We start from the raw sequence: 21,916 nt of genomic DNA on the forward strand, positions 1-21,916 counted from the left end.
ATGTTATAATTGCATAGAGTATATAAGTTAAATCACTAAAATGGGTAACAATACTTTGTGTTCGTGGGGTGATCAGTTTTATATAATAAAACATTATTTTTGTCTTACACAAAGTCTAATATTTATTATTTTATATAGATACATCAAAATGCTGATTTAAAAAAAATTATGATCATAATTTACATTTTTACAAGAAATAGTGATTCCTTTTTTATTTATTTTTATGAATCATTAACCAAATTGGGAAAACTAAAGAAACCAATACAAAAACAAGACAATCTGTTTTTTTATTTTCCACATATTTATCATATTAATTCAGCTTTAGTAACATTTCGAAGTTTGAGTACAACAAATTAAAATAATTTCATATTTCTGACAACAAATTTTAACTAAAATAATGTCAAAATAAATAGAAAACACCCTCAAATTATAATTATAAATGTTTAATTGCTTCTGATATTCACTTTTGATATAAATCAATGAAATATAGCCTTCATAAAAAACAATTCGTGTACAGTATTTGTGTATTTGTGTACTTATATATTTGTGTTTTTGTATATTTGTATACAGACACAACTTTGTGCCTCGTGTCAAACACAGCAACAGATGATATTTCCTTCCTTCACACGCACGCGCATGCTCGCCGTGCACGCTGGATGCGGCGAAGACTAATCGTCATCGCCGCTTTCTCAGTCTCCTAGCAACAGGAAACATCTGCCTCCGCGTGGACCAATGGGGTGGCACTAGCGCGCGCAGCGGAGCCGCGCGTTGTGTCTCGTGTTGCGGTGACCGGGATACTTCAGGAGGGCCGGAGAGCAGCGAGCGTCTCACGCCCCGGAGGAGCCGGAGCTGTCTGTCGGTCCGTCGGTCTGCACGAGCCCCCGGGAGCCGCCGACGTTCAGGCCGAGTTGCAGCGTCGTTGAGTCGGGGAGAGGACGCTGGACGAGACGCTGAGGAGCGGAGGAAGGAGGAGGGATTTTACTGACGGGATTATCAAAGGTGAAGAAGCTTTTTATTGAGTGAAGATGTAATAATGGTGGGTTTGCATTTAAAACAGCAGCTCGTTTCTATACTGCATTATAATAGTGTATATCAAACATGGAGGTGAGTAAAGAAATTAAAACATTTATTATAAAAAAGAGGATTTTACCGACAGGATTATTGAAAGGTGAAGAAGCTTCACGCACCTTTTGTATTTATTGAAGATTTAATGGTTTGCATTTAAAACAGCAGCTCGTTTCTATTATAATAGTTTATTTCAAACATGGAGGCAAAGGTGAGGATATAAATTAAACATTTAGAAATCCACAATAAAAAGGAGGATTCAATTAAGTGTAAAATACAATAAAATGCACATGGAGAATTTATATTTTGCATTTAATATTTCTTTTAAACACTATTCATATCAACCTAAAAACATAAAATCTCGTGAAAATCTCTCTAATCCAAATATATGTGTTGATCATATCCTCCTCATACCCCTATAGATTACAATATATATTCATACAATGTTTTTTATGAACATATCACAGGGAAAAGTTGATATTTGGTGAAAGTGAAAGTCTCGAATCAAAGTCCTGTTAGTTTATAGTTTTATATCACACCAATAATAATGAAGATAAACGTGGTTTTAAGGGAGCCAACATTTCCTACTGCACGCACACACACACACTTCTGATTTTGGTGTAAAACATTTGCTGTAAAAAATAATGTGTCCAAGTGTTGCTTCCACATACACACATACCCACACACACACACTTCCCACGCAGCCTCTCTCTCTCTCTCATATGCATCATTCTCTCACAGATTAAATATCCGGGCTGCAGTTGGATGTGTGAGTCATGCAGCAGTTGCACGGTGTGAATGCTTAGTAACGATAAAGCTTCCCACTGTGGTTATGATTGATTTGTGACATTTAGAACAACACGCACGCACACACACAAACACACAAACACACGCCGCTCTCTTATCTCTCCTCCTCCTCTTTCTTGAATTTAAATGAGCTTCCAAGGACAGCAGATTTTCTGGAGACAGCTCTATAAATATTATGCAAAGATATGAAGAACATAAAGGAGCCAATCAGAGGACTATGTGGAAATATGTCAACATAAAATGCAGGTGTTCATAGACATCACTTTTGGCATTTAGTTCCCTTTTCATTATTTGTCTTACATTTTTATATTTTACAACCTTTATTGTGTTTAATTTTGATTATCTGTCATTTTATTGACATTTATTTCACAGATTTGTATTTGATGTTGTATGTTTAGTGCAGGTGTCAAGGTGGTGATAGATGTTCCTTTAGAGATGCACGTGAACTCTGATTCAGACTTTACATCAGAACATCAGAAAATATAAATTTTATTTTAAATATAATTTGTATTTTAAATGTAGTTTAAAGTAGAGTAGTAGCAGATGTATATATCCAGGTTGCACTAATGTTATTTTAGTTGCTGCCTTCATGTTCTGATGTTGTGTCTTGTCTTTCCTCCCCCCTCCTCCTCCTCCTCCTCACCTGCAGCAGTCTGAGGGCGATGTGGAGGCTCAGATCAGCTGATCTCTGATTTAGAGCGCTGAGTGTCGGCTGTGGAGCATCAGCAGCAGGTGATGTCACACCTGGAGTCACATGACAGCTCATTTACACTTTGGAGGACTTGAGGAAACGAGTGATTTAGGGTGATTTAAAGTGATTTATGGTGATTTTGGGTGATTTTGGCAGATTTAACCCTTGTGTTGCCTTAGGGTCAATTTGACCCGAATCAATATTACACCCTCGTGTCGCCTTAGGATTAATTTGACCCCATTCAATGTTTAATGTCGGTGTTCTTTCGGTAGTCAACAAACAAACAAACATAAAGTGCCTCACACTTAAACTTGGAAAACAATATTAATTCTAATAATTTTCTGGAGGTTTTAATTGCTGGCGTCAAATTGAACCCAAAGGGTAAAATATGTTAGTAAATATAAAGGTAACAGGAGGGTGAAACATTGAATCGGGTCAAAATGACCCTAAGGCAACAGGAGGGTTAAGCTGATTTAGGGGCAGTGTTGTAACTTTTAAATGGATGCAGGTTTAATATGGGCAATGTGACTTGCATTAATAATTATGATAGCAGCTTTTAAAGGTCATCAAACTTCATTAACTTTGTTTCACTGCAGACATGTTAATGTTAAATATGATATGATATGATATACCTTTATATAAATGGTCACAATACAGTTTTCAGATTAAAATCGTAACTTATTTCTCCGTATTTGAAATACTAAAGACTCTTAATATGTAAACTACGTGTCTCTTTATTACTTTTTAAAAGTTTAATTGCTCAGAATACTTCATTTACGACTGAATAAAAAATGTATAAGGAATATTTTGTAATGATCTAAACTACTACTACAAAGGTTTTCAATGCTTTGGGAAGTGAAATATATTTGTACATTTTGAGAAACATATGATTGATCCTCTTTTAGGATTAGACTTCTAACTGTATGATTGTAGCTTTTAAACATGTCAGAATAAGCTTTATTTAAATGTTAAATGAGTATTGGGTCTCAGTTAATTTAAAGTAAAGTGAACTTTAAATAAAATACATTAAGTAATGATGTATCTTATTTTAATTAATTTAGCATAGCACTTCATGTTGTTTGTCTCCTAAAAGTCAACTGTTAAAGGAAATAAAACATCCCAGTGAGTCTTTAAAACAGAAGCTTTTACATTAGTGGTGCAGGAGGAAACACATAAATCCGTTTCCCAGCATGCCCTCTGTTAACATTCGTTTGGTTCCCTCCAGCGGCCCCTTCCTCGTGAGAGAGACCAAACCATTCAACAACGTCGAAAGTTGCTTACTTCAAGAGGAAATATGCGGAGGAGGAGGATCTACACGGAGGCCTACGTGGATATCTTCAAAAAGTGAGAACCTCTTCTCTCTGTTTGTGTAATTTGATTGGCTTGAGGAACCTTGATCCCTCTCGAATGTTTATCGGGCTCTGCATTGCAAAGGTGTCTTCACATATTTCTGTGTAATGTTTTGCTTCATTCCTGACCTTCACCATCTTGTTTCTCATTACATTCACATCGCTTTTTACATGTTGTCCTTTCAAAGCACAATAACAGAGTAAGTGGCTTTCTAAGGCGCGTTCGCCTCTATGCAGATGACACCTTTATGTTCATGAAATACAGATCAGATATTAACCAGCCACCAGGTCATTTTATTAACATCTGTGTTTACTATAAAAATTTAAAAAATGTATTTTTTCAAGAAATAAGAATAAAGAAATATATAATTATAGTAATTGAAAATTAAAAAATAAATAAAATGAAATAAAAAATTAACCAAATACATAAAAATATCTATATATACGTTACAATTTTTATTAATTAAAAAAAACGTGAATAAAATAATACAAATTAATACAAATTTAAAAAATACCAAAAATACATTAAACAATATATACAGGACTGTCTCAGAAAATTAGAATATTGTGATGAAGTTCTTTATTTTCTGTAATGCAATTAAAAAAACAAAAATGTCATGCATTCTGGATTCATTACAAATCAACTGAAATATTGCAAGCCTTTTATTCTGATTTATTGCTGATTATGGTTTACAGCTTAAGAAAACTCAAATATCCTATCTCTAAATATTAGAATATCATGAAAAAGTATACTAGTAGGGTATTAAACAAATCACTTGAATTGTCTAATTAACTCGAAACACCTGCAAGGGTTTCCTGAGCCTTGACAAACACTCAGCTGTTATAAATCTTTTTTTTACTTGGTCTGAGGAAATATTAAAATTTTATGAGATAGGATTTTAGAGTTTTCTTAAGCTGTAAGCCATAATCAGCAATATTAAAAGAATAAAAGGCTTGCAATATTTCAGTTGATTTGTAATGAATCCAGAATGCATGACATTTTTGTTTTTTTAATTGCATTACAGAAAATAAAGAACTTTATCACAATATTCTAATTTTCTGAGACAGTCCTGTATATACATAAAAAACATAAAAATGAAAAATTAAATACATTTAATTAAATAAAGCCAAACTAGATGGTTGGTTTTGAAAAGAAATAAGCTAATTCAGGTCTGGCTGCAAATGCTGCCTTTCCTGGGACCCCATTAAAACCAGTGCACTTGTTAGTTATGTAATAGTGATTTTTGCCTCTGTCAATGTCCAGAAAAGCTTAACTGAACTTGCTTTGTAGATGCTGACAGTAAATATATTTCCTTATAATTTAAGGACAATGTTAAATAAAACGTCAAAAGACGTTCATGTTTAGGGTTATGTCTGTTGACATAATCTACAACTTTAAAAAAAGGATTATCTGTGTTAACAAGACCAAAAACAACCTTGTAGCTGCAGAGACTTTCATGAAAAGTCAAAGTGATGCTCCTGTTCTTCGTCTGCAGCACCTGATCCTGCAGGAGGACCGGAGCTGCATCCTGAAGCTGTCCCTGGAGAAGCTGAGGTTCTTGGAAGACCCCGAGGCCTACCTGCGGCGCTCCGTCCTCATCAACAACCTGCTGAGGAAGATCCACCATGAGGAGATGGGTGAGGAGCTGGAGGCCGAAGAGGAGGAAGAGGAGCAGGAGGAAGAAGATGAAGTAGAAGAAGAAGAGGAGGAAGAAGAAGAAGTGGAGGAAGAGGAGGTTGTGGGAGAGAGGGGGCAGAGGAGGCTCTTGTACCCAGACAGGAAGAGGGTGAAGGTGCTGGTGATGGACTGCTGCTCTCCGGCCTTCGGCCTGGAGGAGCTGCAGCATTACCGGCTGGTGCCCTGCTACCCGTCGGCCGGGGGCCTGTACAGCCTGGGGGGCTGCCCGGGCCTCCCCCCCAACCACCGGGTGCTTCTGTACAACCTGGACGACAACGGCTGACCTGCCTCTGGACCGCCTTTCATCGGAGACCTGCTGACGATTTTATTTTTCCACTTACAACAACAACAACAACAACAACAACGACCCTTTGGAGGGACTGGTGTTGGTCTGCCATGGGGTGTCACCTCCTCTCAACCTCCTCACAAATAAAAAAACAACCCTGATTCTTCTCCTGCTGAGGGGTCCACAGGGTCTCTGATGTCGATGTCAAGCTGTTGCAGCGCCACTGACATTTACTACTTTTTTTGCAGAGTGTGAGAGACTTGAAGCAGGCTGTCGATGTGGTGTTATTTACTTTTTTATTTTGTGTTGTTATTGTTGCTCATGTGAACCGTGAGCGTATTCAGGGATTTTCCAGAACGATGCACCTCGGCTCGCTGATATATGCTTCTTCTCTCTCTATGCTGCCGTGTGAGTTGTGAAATATCCTGTGCAACATTCCCTGATGTGTGAATCATAATCTCTGGAGGTGCGTTCAATGCCTGTGGGGAAAAACGGTGCTTTCTCTGTATATGATGTCCTGTGTTTTGCATAATGTTGCTGCCCTCTGCTGGTGGAATTATTCATCTCAAAGCCATTTTTTTAGTGGCTGATATTTTCAAATCTCAATGGACTGATAAGAAACGCCCCCAATTTAGCATTTATACGTTTTATATTTAGTGTTTACAACACAACATAATGCAGCTGTAAGCAGGTATACGTGTATTAATGTAACTCATGCTGCAGGCAGGAACATAATGAAATACAATGAAGTGAAATAAAGATATAATAGTATAAAATCAGGATACTGGGCCTTTTGTCTGCATAAAACTACATTATGGTGTATTATAAACAATGTATTAAATAAGTAGTACTTCTGATACTAAATAGTTGGGGGTTAAAGTTATGTTTGACCAAAAGTGATAATCTTTCTTTAAAAAAAAGGAATATTTTATTTTCTGCTCCATTTGGTTTTAAAGCAAAATTTCAGGGAGCAGAATATTTTCAAACTGATATTATATTCCATATTTTGTAACTGTTTATTTTTATTTTTTATTATTCTTATTTAATGTGGCACAAAGTGTGCTTTACGAAGCTGACTAATGGATTATTGATTCATCCTGTTTCAGTGTCCCATCCTGTGTTTTGAGTGTTGAGTCCAGTCCCTTCATCTTAAAACAATCACTACAATGGAAAAACTACTACAACAAAACATGTGCGGGCAACTATAAAAGAGAAGCTTGATATTTTAAAACAAGAATTTATATTTTGATGAAAATGCATATTCCATATTTAAGAAACTATTTTGAAAAAGGGCGAGTAAACGTTTTTTCAGGTGATTCATTGTCAAATAAAATATGTCAGGTGACAATGTTTTGTGGTTTTATCTATCTATTTATCTATCTATCTGAATATCTATCACTAAGTGCGGTCACATTACGTCGTGACGTCACCATGTCTGTCGTAGGTGCGCGCCGGAACTCCTGTTGCCTTTAAGTGCTTCTAGAAACCTCAAACTTTAGTATTTATCCAGATTTTTTTTTTAAACACAGAACCCACTGGGAATTACATAATATAATAGATTTGTCACTTCCTCGTTATTCATTGTAAGATATTATCAATATGTCATGGACAACATGAAGGTGTTTATTGGGTCTTGGGCTTGTTAACCTTTTTTTTAAAACGATATTTTCTCATTTGAGTAAAGTTTGTTATAATTTGTGAAAAAGAAACTTATATCTTAACTTCAGGGTATTGACATCAATATCACCCATGACCTTAATTAATATGAATGAAAATTAACATGACAAAATAAAAAATAATCAGTGTCTTTCTATTTTTTAAGTGAGAAAACAAAATGTCCGACGGCACTAGAACGCACCACGGGAGGCGCGCTCCCACTGCATGCGCTCCATAGATCTGTCAGTTGCAGGCTCAGATAGCGGGTCTCCCGTCGCATCCGGACGCCGGCGAACAAGAACCGGACCCGCTCAGTTCTTTCTTGTCATCGTCTCACCGGGGGGGGGGGGAGCAATATATCCTTTGTTAATTTCTTTTATTTGTATTTCTTTAAAAAAAATCATGAGTATTTCTCGCCGTTATAATAACTTGTATTTTTTTTAACGGTTCGGGGTTTACTCTGCCACAATGCAGGGGTTAGCGAGCTGACGGACGTCACAGGGGAGCCGACGTACCAGAGGAGGGTTCTGCTACCATCCCGGTGTTGTAAACATGGAGAAAAGTAACCGGTTAGTAGAGCTGTATCACTATCTACAAGACCCCCACCTCGTAGCCCGCTTTCAGCGCTTTTGTGGAGTACGCGGGACGTTTTTGAGAACCGGTACCACCACCGGCACCGACAAGGAGTCGGACCGGGCTCACGCGCACAACAACGGGGCTTGCCATCACCACATCGCCGAGGGAGATGAGAGCGGAACCTCGTCCGCCGTCATCGGAGCCGGGGAAGGGGAGAAAACACAAACGGGGTCGCCGACGCGTGTTCGCAGGAGGGACGCCGACGCTAGCGTCGCGACGAACCGAGGCGAGGAAAGTGAAACGACACCCCGGAACGGGTCGCCCGCTTCCGGCGGGGAGACGGTGAAACCCCTGCGGAGGAACTCGCTGACGGGCGACGTCGGCCGCGAGTTCCTCATCGAGAACCGGCTCCTGTTCTACTTGTTCACCTTCGGCACCGAGCTGGGCAACGAGCTGTTCTACATCACCTTCTTCCCCTTCGTCACGTGGAACGTGGACGCCTTCGTGGGCCGGCGGCTCATCATGGTGTGGGTCTGGGTCATGTACCTGGGGCAGTGCACCAAGGACGTCGTCGGCTGGTCCCGGCCCGCCTCGCCGCCCGTGGTGAAGGTAGAGATGTTCTACAACTCCGAGTACAGCATGCCGTCCACGCACGCCATGTCCGGCACGGCCCTGCCCATCGCCCTGCTGTTCCTGACCTACGGCCGCTGGGAGGTACAGTCGGGCTGCACTTAATGTCTAATTGTTTACACAATATCTGAAATGTATCAAATGCAGGAGGAGAGAGGGGAAAGAGGAAGTGTGCAGGTGCTCACTTCCTCTTTATTTACAGAAAGGAAACTGATACACTTTCTGTTTTGGTGTTTCACATGTGTGCATGTGAATTATAGAGAGGCTGAAAGCTCTGTATTATTAATACACAACATGCACACATTCCTTAAAAGGAGACCTGACATTTATGCATTGGTGTAAAAAAGTTTAATCAAAGTAGAAGAAATAGAAACTCACATATATTGTACCCTTTATATTCTTTACTGGAAGCATCAACTGCATACAATTCATTTAAATGCTGCAGCTTCTTGTTCTATATTGATTGTGTATACACGCTGATGCAATAATTAATGATTACCATTCAAACTCTGGCCTTTTGCAGCACAATATATTGACTTAATGCAAATTGCCCCGCATCGTAAGGTTTGCAACAATTCAATTTAATGCAACAACACAAGATGACACCATGGATGAAAGATGTCGTGGGCAGATCGACCGGAAGTTCGGCAACAATTTAAAATGATGTAATAAGTCAAGTGGGTAAGATTTCGTCACAGTTAATTGGTTTGTATGTGAATATTTGTCATTTTTCTTGAATGCAAACGGAATATATTTTAGATTTGTTCTCTTTATAAGGCAAAACGAGCCAATACCTGATATTTTTAAGTCCACTTCTCAACTGTCTTCTGACTGTTTTAACGGTCAAAATAGACAACAGAACAATAGATTATAAAAACATTTAGTCAGCCTCCGTTGTGCTTTAACGTGGAGCTAATTACACCTGTTGTCTTCCACCACGGGGACACATAAAGTCAATTAGCCCGTCAGCGGCCCGTTAAGTATTGATTAACAGCCTCTCCCCACTCATCCACTCCATCGCAGTGACAGCAGCAGCTTCTAGTCATAAACACGTCTTCATCTCCCGTGGTTCTCTCTGGAGGTACAGCCCTCCATTGTGTCTGCAAACGCCAACAGAAGCTCTGTGTAGTGCGCTCATTGTGTCCCAGTGTGTGTGGGGGGGGGGAGCGAGCGATCCATGAGCTGCAGGAAGTCCATTTGACCCTCATGGAGCTGAGAGACGCTGCATGCAGGCTTCTGGAACAGTACGATGATTCATCGCAACTGCTTCATTTATTTATTTACTTATTTTGCAGAGATTCCCAGACATTTGTCCCGCTAAAATATAAGTATTTGCTGCTTTTTTTTTTAAGCTACTCTATTATTTAAAATTCCATATTTTTTGTTTCGTTGGACAGAAATACACAATTTGAAGACGTCACCTTGAGCTCTGGGGGAAACGTCTGACATTTTTTTCGCCAAAACTCTTAATTTAAACAAGTCTGTTTTCGGCCAGAGACGGCACAGATGACCAGTTCTTGTGGAACACCATTCCCACGATGCCTTTTCACGGCGTCCAGAGATTTCCAAACGCGCGTGTGGTCCCTGCGTTGTCTGAATCACTGCCGAGACGAGAGCCGCGGGGTGGGATTGATTTACGATGCTGCACCTCCCCGTCTGTCTGCCACGAGATAGGAGAGGCGACCCCTGACCTCCTAGTGTGGGCCTTCAAGACAAGACAGAGTCTGCAGCTCTCGGGGCTTTCTCTCCTCGTTTAGAAGATCTCTGTAACCAGCCCGGTGGCTAGAGAGCGTCCCTAGAGTCTGCCGGTAACCAGCCAGCAGCTGGTTGTTTTGTTCTTCCGTCTTCAGACTCTGGGTCTCAACATGTACATATTGAATGATCTGTCACTCGCATGCTGCCAGTAATACGTTCAGGGAGCTGATTGAACATTATCTTCTATTTAAAAGGTTTCAGCTCTTTTTATCTTCAGAGTCGTGACTTTTTTCCCCTGCTATGTTTATTTTGAACAAAACACCAGAACAAGGTCCTTTTCTTTGAAGGTGAGAACCTTCTTGTTACTTATCATTCTATAATTGGCACGAAACACAAAGTGCAGCAGTGACTGATAGGAACGTCATTAGTTAAAGAATAATTAGTTTCCCTGAGCGTTCACCACGCAGCATACAGTGCATCCGGAAAGTATTCACAGCGCTTCACTTTTTCCACATTTTGTTATGTTACAGCCTTATTCCAATATGGATTAAATTCATTATTTTCCTCAACATTCTACACACAACAACCCATAATGACAAAGTGAAAACAGTTTTTTGCAAATCTGATAAAAATAAAGAATGAAAACATAACATGTACATAAGTATTCACAGCCTTTGCCATGACACTAAACATTTAGCTCAGGTGCATCCTGTTTCCACTGATCATCATTGAGATGTTTGATTGGAGTCCACCTGTGCTAAATTCAGTTGATTGGACATGATTGAGAAAGGCACACACCTGTCTATATAAGGTATCACAGTTGACAGTGCATATCAGAGCAGAAACCAAGCCATGAAGTTCAAGGAATTATCTATAGACCTCCGAGACAGAATTGTATCGAGGCACAGATCTGGCGAAGGGTACAGAAAGATTTCTGCAGCATTGAAAGTCCCAATGATCACAGTGGCCTCCATCATGCGGACATGGAAGAAGTTTGGAGCCACCAGGACTCCTCCTAGAGTTGGCCGCCCAGCCAGACTGAGCGATCGGGGGAGAAGGGCCTTAGTCAGGGAGGTGACCAGGAACCCGATGGTCACTCTGACAGAGCTCCAGCGTTGTTCTATGAAGAGAGGAGAACCTTCCAGAAGGACAACCATCTCTGCAGCACTCCACAAATCAGGCCTGTTTGGTCGAGTGGCCAGACGGAAGCCACTCCTCAGTAAAAAGCACATGACAGCCCGCCTAGAGTTTGCAAAAAAGCACCTGAAGGACTCTCAGACCATGAGAAACAAAATTCTCTGGTCTGATGAAACAAAGATTGAACTCTTTGGCCTGAATGCCAAGCGTCATGTCTGGAGGAAACCAGGCACTGCTCATCACCTGGCCAATACCATCCCTACAGTGAAGCACGGTGGTGGCAGCATCATGCTGTGGGGATGCTTTTCAGCGCGAGGAACTGGGAGACGAGTCAGGATTGAGGGAAAGATGAATGCAGCAATGTACAGAGACATCCTGGATGAAAACATGCTCCAAAGTGCTCTGGACCTCAGACTGGGGCGACGGTTCATCTTCCAACAGGACAACGACCCGAAGCACACAGCCACGATAACAAAGGAGTGGCTTCGGGACGACTCTGTGAATGTCCAGGAGTGGCCCAGCCAGAGCCCTGACTTGCACCCGATTGAACATCTCTGGAGAGATCTGAAAATGGCTGTGCACCGACGCTCCCCATCCAACCTGATGGAACTTGAGAGGTTCTGCAAAGAAGAATGGGAGAAACTGCCCAGAAATAGGTGTGCCACGCTTGTGGAATCATACCCAAGAAGACTTGAGGCTGTAATTGCTGCCAAAGGTGCTTCAACAAAGTATTGAGCAAAGGCTGTGAATACTTATGTACATGTTATGTTTTCGTTCTTTATTTTTAATAAATGTGCAAAAATTTGCAAAAAACTGTTTTCGCTTTGTCATTATGGGTTTTTGTGTGTAGAATGTTGAGGAAAATAATGAATTTAATCCAATGTGGAATAAGTCTGTAACATAACAAAATGTGGAAAAAGTGAAGCGCTGTGAATACTTTCCGGATGCACTGTATATTAGAATTCAAGAGTCATGAAAAACAAAAGACTCCACAAACATTAATGTTTTAATAATCTCTAGCTCATGTTTTGATAACTGTGCTTTGTACACGTGGGTATATAATGTCATAATAAAATTCAAATATGTGGACAAATCCCATCGGCTTTAAACCCTAAATCTGACCTGTGGTCAGTTTGTGTACTTCACCAACAGGTGAGCAGCGTCATGTGGACCAAAGGTTAATCTGTGTTCCTGAAATCCATCTGACCAGTAAACCTCTCACTCACTCACACACACACACATGCCACTAGTGTCTTCTTTATGGCTTAAATTCAGTGGCCTTGAAACTCCAGCTGCAGGAGCAGAGCAGATAACAAGGGGGGGGGGGGGGGATTCACCGTGGCCCCCAGTGGTGGTCTGGGATTTGTCGTAGGTCTGGTTTGAGGAGGAAATCTGAGTCGCTTCCACAACAATGAAGAGAACAAAAGGCTTTTTAAAAACGTTTCACCCAGGGTGTTAAAACCTCAGCAGCTTTCGCCCGTCGTCTCTTTTCTCACGGCTCGACTGTCACTCGCTCTCCTTTCATCCTCCCCTCCGGATGCTCGCCGGTGTCCATCATCATCGGAGAGCATGAACCCTTCCTCTATTCTCTGAAGAAGTGTCCCGTTGAGCTTAGTTCTTCTGAACACGGACTGCAGGTCTCGCGTCTCATCTTCACCAGCTGCTCTCCTGCCTCTGGACAAACCGTTTATTTATAGAGAAATAAAGGTGTAACATCCTCAAACTATTGGATTTGGCTGCATCATATTCAATATTTTGAGTAGTGCTTATATCAATAAACCCGTTTGTGCAAGTTACACAAATTCAGACCAAGAAGTTAGCTTGAGGTTAGCTTGAGGTTGGACTGAAGTTGGACGCTTTGTGTCCCGGATCAGATTAAGTGAACTCGGCTTTTCTTCTGGTCCACGTAATGAGGAATCTTTTATGAGGTCCACTGCACATCACGTCCACGTTATCAGGAACACACACACACACACACACACACTATTTGTATTGTGGTCGTATCACCGGGTCAGAGATGAACGAATACTGATTATGAATTTCCCTAATGTGAAGTTGAGTTTATCTGCATTTAGACGTGTGCACCGCTTCAATATATTTAAAATGTTTTGCACTTCCTGCCTGGAGGTTCTGTTTGAATTACATTCACAGTTTTATTAAAAGTTATGCACCTGCATTGTTTCATCAATGCGTTATTGTCATTATAGAGTTAAAAAAACATCCCTTTCAGGGCTCCAGACTGCGACCAAATGGTCGCATTTTGCGCCTAAAAATAGACGGTCTCGTTGCTAAACGACATTAAACTCAGAAGAAGAGAAGAAGGCTGCTGGGTGTGAGCGGGGTGACCACATTTATAGGCTAATGTGTGAAAAGAGGCGGGTCTAAATCCTGTAGACAATGGCGAAGCGGACTATCAGTTCGTACTTTTCTTCAAACCTATAGAGAAGACAAATCCTGAGAATGAGTCCGACTCAACTTGTGAGGAAACGGGGCGAAAAGTCAAAAAATTTTGTTGGGATTTATTTGTATTATTGTAGTTTAATTTAGCAATTTTTTTTCTTTTCTTTTTCTGAGCTGATGGTCAAACAAAAGCTATTTTGAAACACCACAGTGTTACGTGTGAAGACTTAATTATATAACCATATATTTAGCTATTCTCTAAAAGTTGTTGTCTCCTCTCTCCTCAGTACTCCTTCACTCTGGGCTGCAGCTTGGCTCTCTGCTGGTGTCTGCTGGTCTGCGCACGCCCCATGGGGGGATGGATGCCCTCACACACACACACACACTGCATGTAAGCTGGTCTCGTCAGCCCGATCACATGGGATGCACTCAGTCCTGGTACACACACACACACACACACACACACAATAGCTTGTCTCTGCTTTAGAATTGTAAAAAGAGAGAAACTGGTGTTCACCAGCGTCGTCCAGGTGTCTCTGCTTCTCACGTTGTTATTATGGGATGGTTGATGTTGGTCTTCTCGTGAGTTTCAACCTGCACACAAGGAACCAATTTGCAGATTAAATAAAATTAACCGTCTACCAGACGTTTCCCAGCCTGCAGCGTTTGTGTTTGAACTTAAGCCTCCAAACAAAAGTCTTTCTTTCCTGCTTTTAAAGCTCTGACGGGGGCCGAGGATCACATGGCCCCACATCGCACATACCGTTGAACATCTGCACACGTCGGGGGTGCTTTGGCTTTGTGTGATCTGATTAATTCGGTATTCAGTCGACACTTCTAGTGTTCATGTCATTTTAATGAATACACATCTTCCTCCTGGGGTTCTTGCCCACTGTCTTGGGAGAAGCAAGGCATTTCCTTTTGTGTGTTTCGTGGAGATTCTTTGCATAAAGTAACATAAATATTTAAAGAAGCTTTTAAATTGTTAAATTCTAGAGCAGAATTGGGTGTTTTTAATTGGGGGAACCCTGCATGGTGTGCTCCACGTGCTCAGGCCGGCATCCATCTCTGCTGAAGACGATATACGGCGTTTCTTAATTCTAACTGGAAAGAAAAAGGCGTTGATGAATATTCCTGCCTGGAAAAACTTGCTCCTGCGTCTTTTCTCCGCCACTCTCACGTTGGCGGGTTAGTTTTTAGCAGGATGAGATCACCGATGTGCAACACGGTGGAGTCCTGAAGACCAGATGATGCACCATAGGACGTGTTTACTCCTCATGCATTGATACCTCAGCCTGGTGGCAACCTGCAGAACAACATCATATTCCATTTAAACCACAAGGTACATGAAGAACTGCCGCTGGGCTTCAAGAAGACGATAACTTTTGAGTGGAACCGCTTCCCACTGCCCTCAAAGTAAAAACTCAGATTAAATTTAAGTAACTTCAAGGAACTTTAACGTTGTTGGTTCTGGCGCCCCATGTGGATTAAAGTGGTTGTGTCCCTCAATGCTGCAGGTGAAACCAGATCTTGACCTATGATTAGAGATGCACCAATCAGGTTTTTGGTGCCGATCACCGATCACCGATCACTGACATCAGTATCTGCCGATCCGATAATACCGATCACGGTGTCGATTGAAGCATTCTATTTATTGTGTAGCATTATTGCCTAGGACTATGAGGAAATACATATATAAAGCAACTCAAACAGGGGGGGGGGGGGTGCCAGTGACTTTTTTTCGTCCCGATGTGCGCGCACACGCCGGCATCGGAGCTCTGCGGCGCGCGAGACGGAGAGCCGAGTCGTGTTAACGCGGCACGTAGAGACAAAAATGACATGCTGCTGTAGAGACGACCAACAACAGACGTATTGGAAGCTCATTCTGCGCATGCGTTAAAAAAAGTAACTAATTAATCCTGTAATTTAATCATAACGCGTTATTTTTCACAGCACTAGTTTTTTAAAATGTACTTTCCACCCGTGTGATGTCAGATCTCAATCATCCTAAACTTTGACTCTTCCCTGAAGGTTTCCCCCCTTCTGTTTTCAGTTGGCTCAAAAAAAACGTATTTTTCCACATTTAAGCTGCTTCAGTTGAGTTTCGATTAATGGGAAAGATGTTCACACCAGAGATGATGCTTATTGTTTATTGTGCCAGCAACATGACATCAACTCTGAAAAATCCCTGTAATCCCCTCAAACTACAGTTCCCATCATGCTCTGGGGGATGTAAACAGGAAATATAACATCACCATGGACTCAGTTTACAACTTGAGCCCCGTCGCATTTCAGCCTATATTTATTTTACAATTTGATGAATTGACGACAACGGGATTTCTTTGCAGGTTTATGTTGTTGTTGTTTTTCCCAATGCATCTGAGATGATGCTCCCTCTGTGAAGCGGGTCGTATCCCGGTGACTGGAGTGTGCTCCAGGTCACGAGGGTTCAGAGCGGCGGCTCAAAGTGGCGGCGGCCCCGGAGGCTCCGCTGGGCGTCGCCTGTTGTCTTTCAGGGAGTGGAGCGTCGGCTCGGCCTGAAACCCGCCGGGCTCTCCGAGTGTTCTGGAAGTCCTCTGGCTTTTGTTCTGCAGGAAAGAGCCCCGAGATGAGAAGCCGCCCTCGTTGTTGACGTCTGCTGACCCTTTGCACCAGACTGAACTTTTTCACCGTTTTTATTTCTTTTAAAGCATCGACGTTTCGTCCATTGAACCGTTTCTCAGTCGTCTCGTGTCCGCTGCTTCGCCTGTCACCTTGTGAAGTGTTTTTAAAGGAGCGACATAAACACAGTTATCATTATGCTGGTTGCTGGTGGATCCAGTCGGCCTTTTAAAGCTGTCCAAGCTCATTTGTAGCTCTGAAGATAAAAGCTTCTTCCAGATGACCCTAACCTGGCGTTCCTTCAGACTCCTCCTCTTTCTGGACGTCGGTCATGCAGAGAACTTTCAGACGGCGGAAAAACTTTCATTTGCTGTCGTTCAAAGCGAGAAGGAAAGGGAGAGAGAGAACGAGCTGATAAGTGTGTGCAGCGTAAGCAGAGAGGTGATGGATCAGTGAACCTCTGGAGGGTTTCCTGCTGCTTATCTGGCTGCTGAGTCAGCAGTAAACTTTGTCCAGGCCGTCACACGCCGCCCCGCCGCGTGAGAGCCGGAGGGTTAATAACCCACCCAGTAAGATTTAACTCTTACAGGACCCTGAAGGGTTCTGTCTGGGGAAAGTAGAGCCGGTCCAGAGGCAGTAAACGCTGATGAGGGACGACTTTGTGTTTGTGCACACAACAACAAGCATTGAGTGGCACTTAAATAGCTCTTATTATGGTACTTTGGTAGTTTGACTATGTTGAGGAAATGTTACTTTCTGTATTCTTGTTGTTCTTAGTTTATACTCTAGGTTGAATGCACTTATTGTAAGTCGCTTTGGATAAAAGCGTTTGCTAAATGACATGTAATGTTATGTAACAACAACAACAACGGCTCACGTAGGAGGAATAGACGTATAGAGCGTATGAAATGTCCGACGGAGCAAGTTTCCGTGTTTCTTTCCATCGTTGCATAACGCAGAATCAATACCGGATCGATACGTCTCGGGATGCGAAGGTGAATTATTTAGGTTCCTGAGTCCGTCACGTAAAAGTACAGACGTTTTGTTTTATTTGTGTTCTTAAATATAGTTTTGATATTTTAAATAGTACCCTTTTTCTTTTGTTTAAAGAGAGAAAGAGATCATTTATTTTATTCTTTTAATGCAACGAAGTCCTGTCCAGAATCCAGGAGAACAAAAGAATGAAGATGTTTAAAACTCAACGGTTTCTCCTCCGTGAGTCGGGAGGAGTTCCCGTCTGTGGGTTTCGTCTCTCGGGTCAATAAATGAACGCCGGCGACGACCTTTGTGTCCGAGTTCAGAGTTCAGTGCCACGTCGAGCTCGCCGGTCCCTCCGCTTCCTGTCTTCCACTTCCTGTTTTGGCCCCGGAGCAGGAAAAGCACAACAAAAGTCTGAAGTTTATTCTATAAATATAATAAATCAGCAGGATGTCTTCAGGGTTTATTCTTGTTAGTTGAGTTTCTGCACTTCAATAACAAATAAAGATCATGAGATCCTTGGTGAGTGTCACGTCTGACCCTGAACTCCCCGTGTGCTCCTCTCCTCCAGGACGTTATCGTGGGCGTCTTCTACAGCGCCCTCATCCTCCTCTTCCTCCTGCCGGCGTTGGACCCGATCGACGGCTTCAACCTGACGTGCCGCTGGGCGCCGCTCGCCATCGTCTCCCTGCACCTCCTGCTGGGCTTGTTCTCCTTCAGCCTGGACACGTGGAGCACCTCGCGGGGCGACACCGCCCAGATCCTGGGCACCGGCGCCGGCGTGGCGCTGGCCTCCCACATCAACCTCCGCCTGGGCCTGCTGCCGGACGCCGCGCCGGGCCTGCTGCCGCTCGCCGCGCCCGCCCTTGGCTCCGGCCTGGTGGGCGCGGCGCTGCTGCGGCTGGTCCTGGGCGTGCTGGTGCTGGTGGGCACGCGGGCGCTCATGAAGGCCGTCACGCTGCCGCTGGTGTGCCGGGTGGTCGGCGTGCCCGGTGGCGACGCCAGGAAGGCCCGGCAGCACATGGAGGTGGAGCTGCCGTACCGCTACATCGTGTACGCCGCCGTGGGCTTCAACGTGCTGTTCCTGGTGCCGCTGCTCTTCAGCTGGACTCGGCTCTCCTGATTGGACGTCCGGTCGGATACCCCCACCGAACCCTGGGTTCGTGACCGTGGCGAATCAAAAGTCTCGAATCTGGTCTGAACCAGGAGCTGCTGGAAAAAAAATTGGCGAGTGACGCCAAATCTCTTTGATCTTTTAACAATTAATTTCAAATAAAATCTGACGGTTTCCTCCTGAATCCACGACTCGCTGGATCGGAGCCAAGCTTCCACTTCCTCCTCCGAGAGAAAAAAAACGCCACTGATCGCTGCTGATCGATAACAACTGTGTGTCTTGATATTTACATTTCGACAAAGAACCACACAACTTTTAAAACGTGTTTCAGTGACTCCATTAAATAAGTGTTGGTAACCGACGGTTACCGTCATCATTTATTTATCTGTGAAATGTCAGAAAATCATTTACAATATGTTCCAAAATTCCAAAAACATAAAACGGAGAAAAGCAGATAATCTGAATCTTTTGATTAATTGATTTTTTTTTTTAAATTGACATTTTTTTCTTTTTATTCAACGTTAAATATTTGTGTGGTTTTGTGTCGGGACGCTTTGTAATAATTCATATTTAATCTTCCTCTCGCCGGCAGTACGATTTTTATACTTCATTTTGGTGTCGGGGCTCTTCTTGACGGTGACCTTTGACCTGTGGACTGAAACTTAATGGTTCTCCGACTTTGTTTTACGGTTTTGAGAAGTTTATTTATTGGGATGATGGGAGTGCCGTTTTCTCTTACAACACTGTAAACTTGACTTCCTGGTCGAGACCCTCCTCGATGGCGTCCACTTCCTGTGCAGAGGAGTTTCGTCTGGAGGCGTGGGGGTCACAGCTCAGGCAAATACAATATTATTATTATTATTGTCAAATTAAAATGTTACACAATATAATTTTGTAGGAAACGAGACAGAAGGAAAGTATAAAAAAACACTGATTATATTATACAAATTCTCATAAAGGTTCTTGACGTTATATTTAATATACGCCATACACCATTTAAGCAAACAGGAAGTAGCAAACAGGAAGTAGCAAAGAGAGAAACGTTCTGTTTTGCTGTTTTTATCAGCAATATTTAAATTTAAGGATTTTCTAAACTTAATGTTCAAATGTTTCTGTTTTTGACAATTGAACACCAGCTAAAGTCAATGTAGACCTACACACACACAATATATATATATACAGGACTGTCTCAGAAAATTAGAATATTGTGATAAAGTTCTTTATTTTCTGTAATGCAATTAAAAAAACAAAAATGTCATGCATTCTGGATTCATTACAAATCAACTGAAATATTGCAAGCCTTTTATTCTTTTAATATTGCTGATTATGGCTTACAGCTTAAGAAAACTCTAAAATCCTATCTCATAAAATTTTAATATTTCCTCAGACCAAGTAAAAAAAAAGATTTATAACAGCTGAGTGTTTGTCAAGGCTCAGGAAACCCTTGCAGGTGTTTCGAGTTAATTAGACAATTCAAGTGATTTGTTTAATACCCTACTAGTATACTTTTTCATGATATTCTAATATTTAGAGATAGGATATTTGAGTTTTCTTAAGCTGTAAGCCATAATCAGCAATAAATCAGAATAAAAGGCTTGCAATATTTCAGTTGATTTGTAATGAATCCAGAATGCATGACATTTTTGTTTTTTTAATTGCATTACAGAAAATAAAGAACTTCATCACAATATTCTAATTTTCTGAGACAGTCCTGTACACACACACACACGGTTCCTCTGTCACTGAAGTGCCTTTTCTCTTTAAAGGTCATCTGGTGACCTTTGAACTCTGAGCAGAGAAACACAACCTGGTCTTGATTTAGCAGGAAGTGGACTGGTGCGTCGTCGTTGTTTAGTACGGTACTGTCTTAATGTAAATGCACTATTCCCACAATGCACTGCGTTCCCGCTGAGCAGTGAAGTTAAACAGCTGAAGATATTTAAAGCACATATTAATTTAGATATTTAAATTACTGCTGTAACTAACCACTATTAAAATGTTAGGTTGATCTGTTGATTATTTGAATAAAATGTCAAATTGAAAAAACTCGTCAGTTTCCCAAATAAACATTGTCTGATAACAAGACATTTGACCAAAATATCGTTTTTGTCCTTTTCTGATTATTAAATGTTAATAGAACTTTTTTTTCTTCTCTTTTTTTCGACCAACATTTCAAAACCCCGAAATATTTATTGTACGACGATATAAAAGAGAAAAGCAGGAAATCGTCACATTTTCAGAAGCTCCAACCAGCAACTATTTTGTTTTTTTCCTTCATAAATAAAACTAAATTTATCACAACTTTTCAGGGCTGTAAAGTAAACTAAGATTGTCTGGTATTTTTTTACTTCACTTCCTTTATGTGACGTTTGTTTTTCCTGTGATTTAGTAAAAATAATGAAGAATAGTTCATCCTGTAAGGGAGAAAACAAACAATTTATTGTTATTTAATAAAACAGTTATTTGTCTTGCATTCTTTCTTGTATTTAATTATAAATCTCTCCACTGCCCGACTGGTTTCTCTTCCTGTGGCCTCGAAGGGAAACAAGAAGTGAAAACAGGAAGTGGGTCCCTGTTTCCAGCGCCTCTTTTCTTGAAGTGAGATGAATGAGTGAGAGGAGAGGAAACTTCCTCCACACTGAACAGAGAGGAACTCATTATCTTAAACATTTAATTAATTATAACAAACCAAATTATCCACATCTGACATGGAGAGAAAAATCCATTTTAATTTAGATATAATTCAGTAGAACTATTAGCTTTTTGGCTTTTTGTGGATTCACAAAATATTTAATAATTCAATATTTTACTTGAAATAGTCTTTTCAAATTTTAGTTATTGATTATAATCCAAAATGTACTTTATTTAAACTCCAAATAGTTCAATATGAGATTTACCTGAGAAAATATTTATCCAGAATTATGACTCATAACCCAAATACACCCGGACATCGTCTTCACCCACAAACATCAGGAGGTTTATTATATAAATAATACATTATTATTTAAAAATGGCTGAAAACAACACGAACATCTTGTTTGTTTGTTTATTTCTTTCTTTAAAAAAAGAGAAATATTTCTCTCTTGACCGAATGTATGAAGTGGTTGAACTGCAGCTGCTCTCCTCCCTTCAGTGCCTTTTGTTGTTGTTCTGGAATATATTTATGTTTCGTGTGAAAACTGGTCGTGTTTTATATTTCATGAGGAAGGAACAACGTTTCTGCCTTCCTTCAAATTCAGAAAGTGAGTCGAGA

At 41.3% G+C, this 21,916-nt stretch overlaps 1 protein-coding gene across 1 annotated transcript; it reads left to right on the plus strand.

The window, feature by feature from the left end:
* Positions 1-7,799: 7,799 nt before the first annotated feature.
* Positions 7,800-21,134, plus strand: sgpp1b (sphingosine-1-phosphate phosphatase 1b). The gene is made up of 4 exons (XM_056426507.1): positions 7,800-8,822; positions 14,258-14,315; positions 14,380-14,408; positions 18,121-21,134. Exons 1-4 carry the CDS (start codon positions 8,085-8,087, stop codon positions 18,670-18,672), a joined length of 1,377 nt encoding a protein of 458 aa, XP_056282482.1. The 5' UTR covers positions 7,800-8,084; the 3' UTR covers positions 18,673-21,134.
* Positions 21,135-21,916: the final 782 nt, after the last annotated feature.

This window comes from Pseudoliparis swirei, chromosome 11 (assembly GCF_029220125.1).
Source record: "Pseudoliparis swirei isolate HS2019 ecotype Mariana Trench chromosome 11, NWPU_hadal_v1, whole genome shotgun sequence".
Taxonomy (NCBI): Eukaryota; Metazoa; Chordata; class Actinopteri; order Perciformes; family Liparidae; genus Pseudoliparis; species Pseudoliparis swirei.

Excerpts from the sequence above, each read along its gene's own strand:
- sgpp1b (XM_056426507.1), top strand. The coding sequence starts at position 8,085 with ATGGAGAAAAGTAACCGGTTAGTAGAGCTGTATCACTATCTACAAGAC. Across the intron at positions 8,823-14,257 it reads TGACCTACGGCCGCTGGGAG|TACTCCTTCACTCTGGGCTG; the intron begins GTACAGTCGGGC and ends CTCTCTCCTCAG. Across the intron at positions 14,316-14,379 it reads GTGTCTGCTGGTCTGCGCAC|CCCGATCACATGGGATGCAC; the intron begins GCCCCATGGGGG and ends TGGTCTCGTCAG.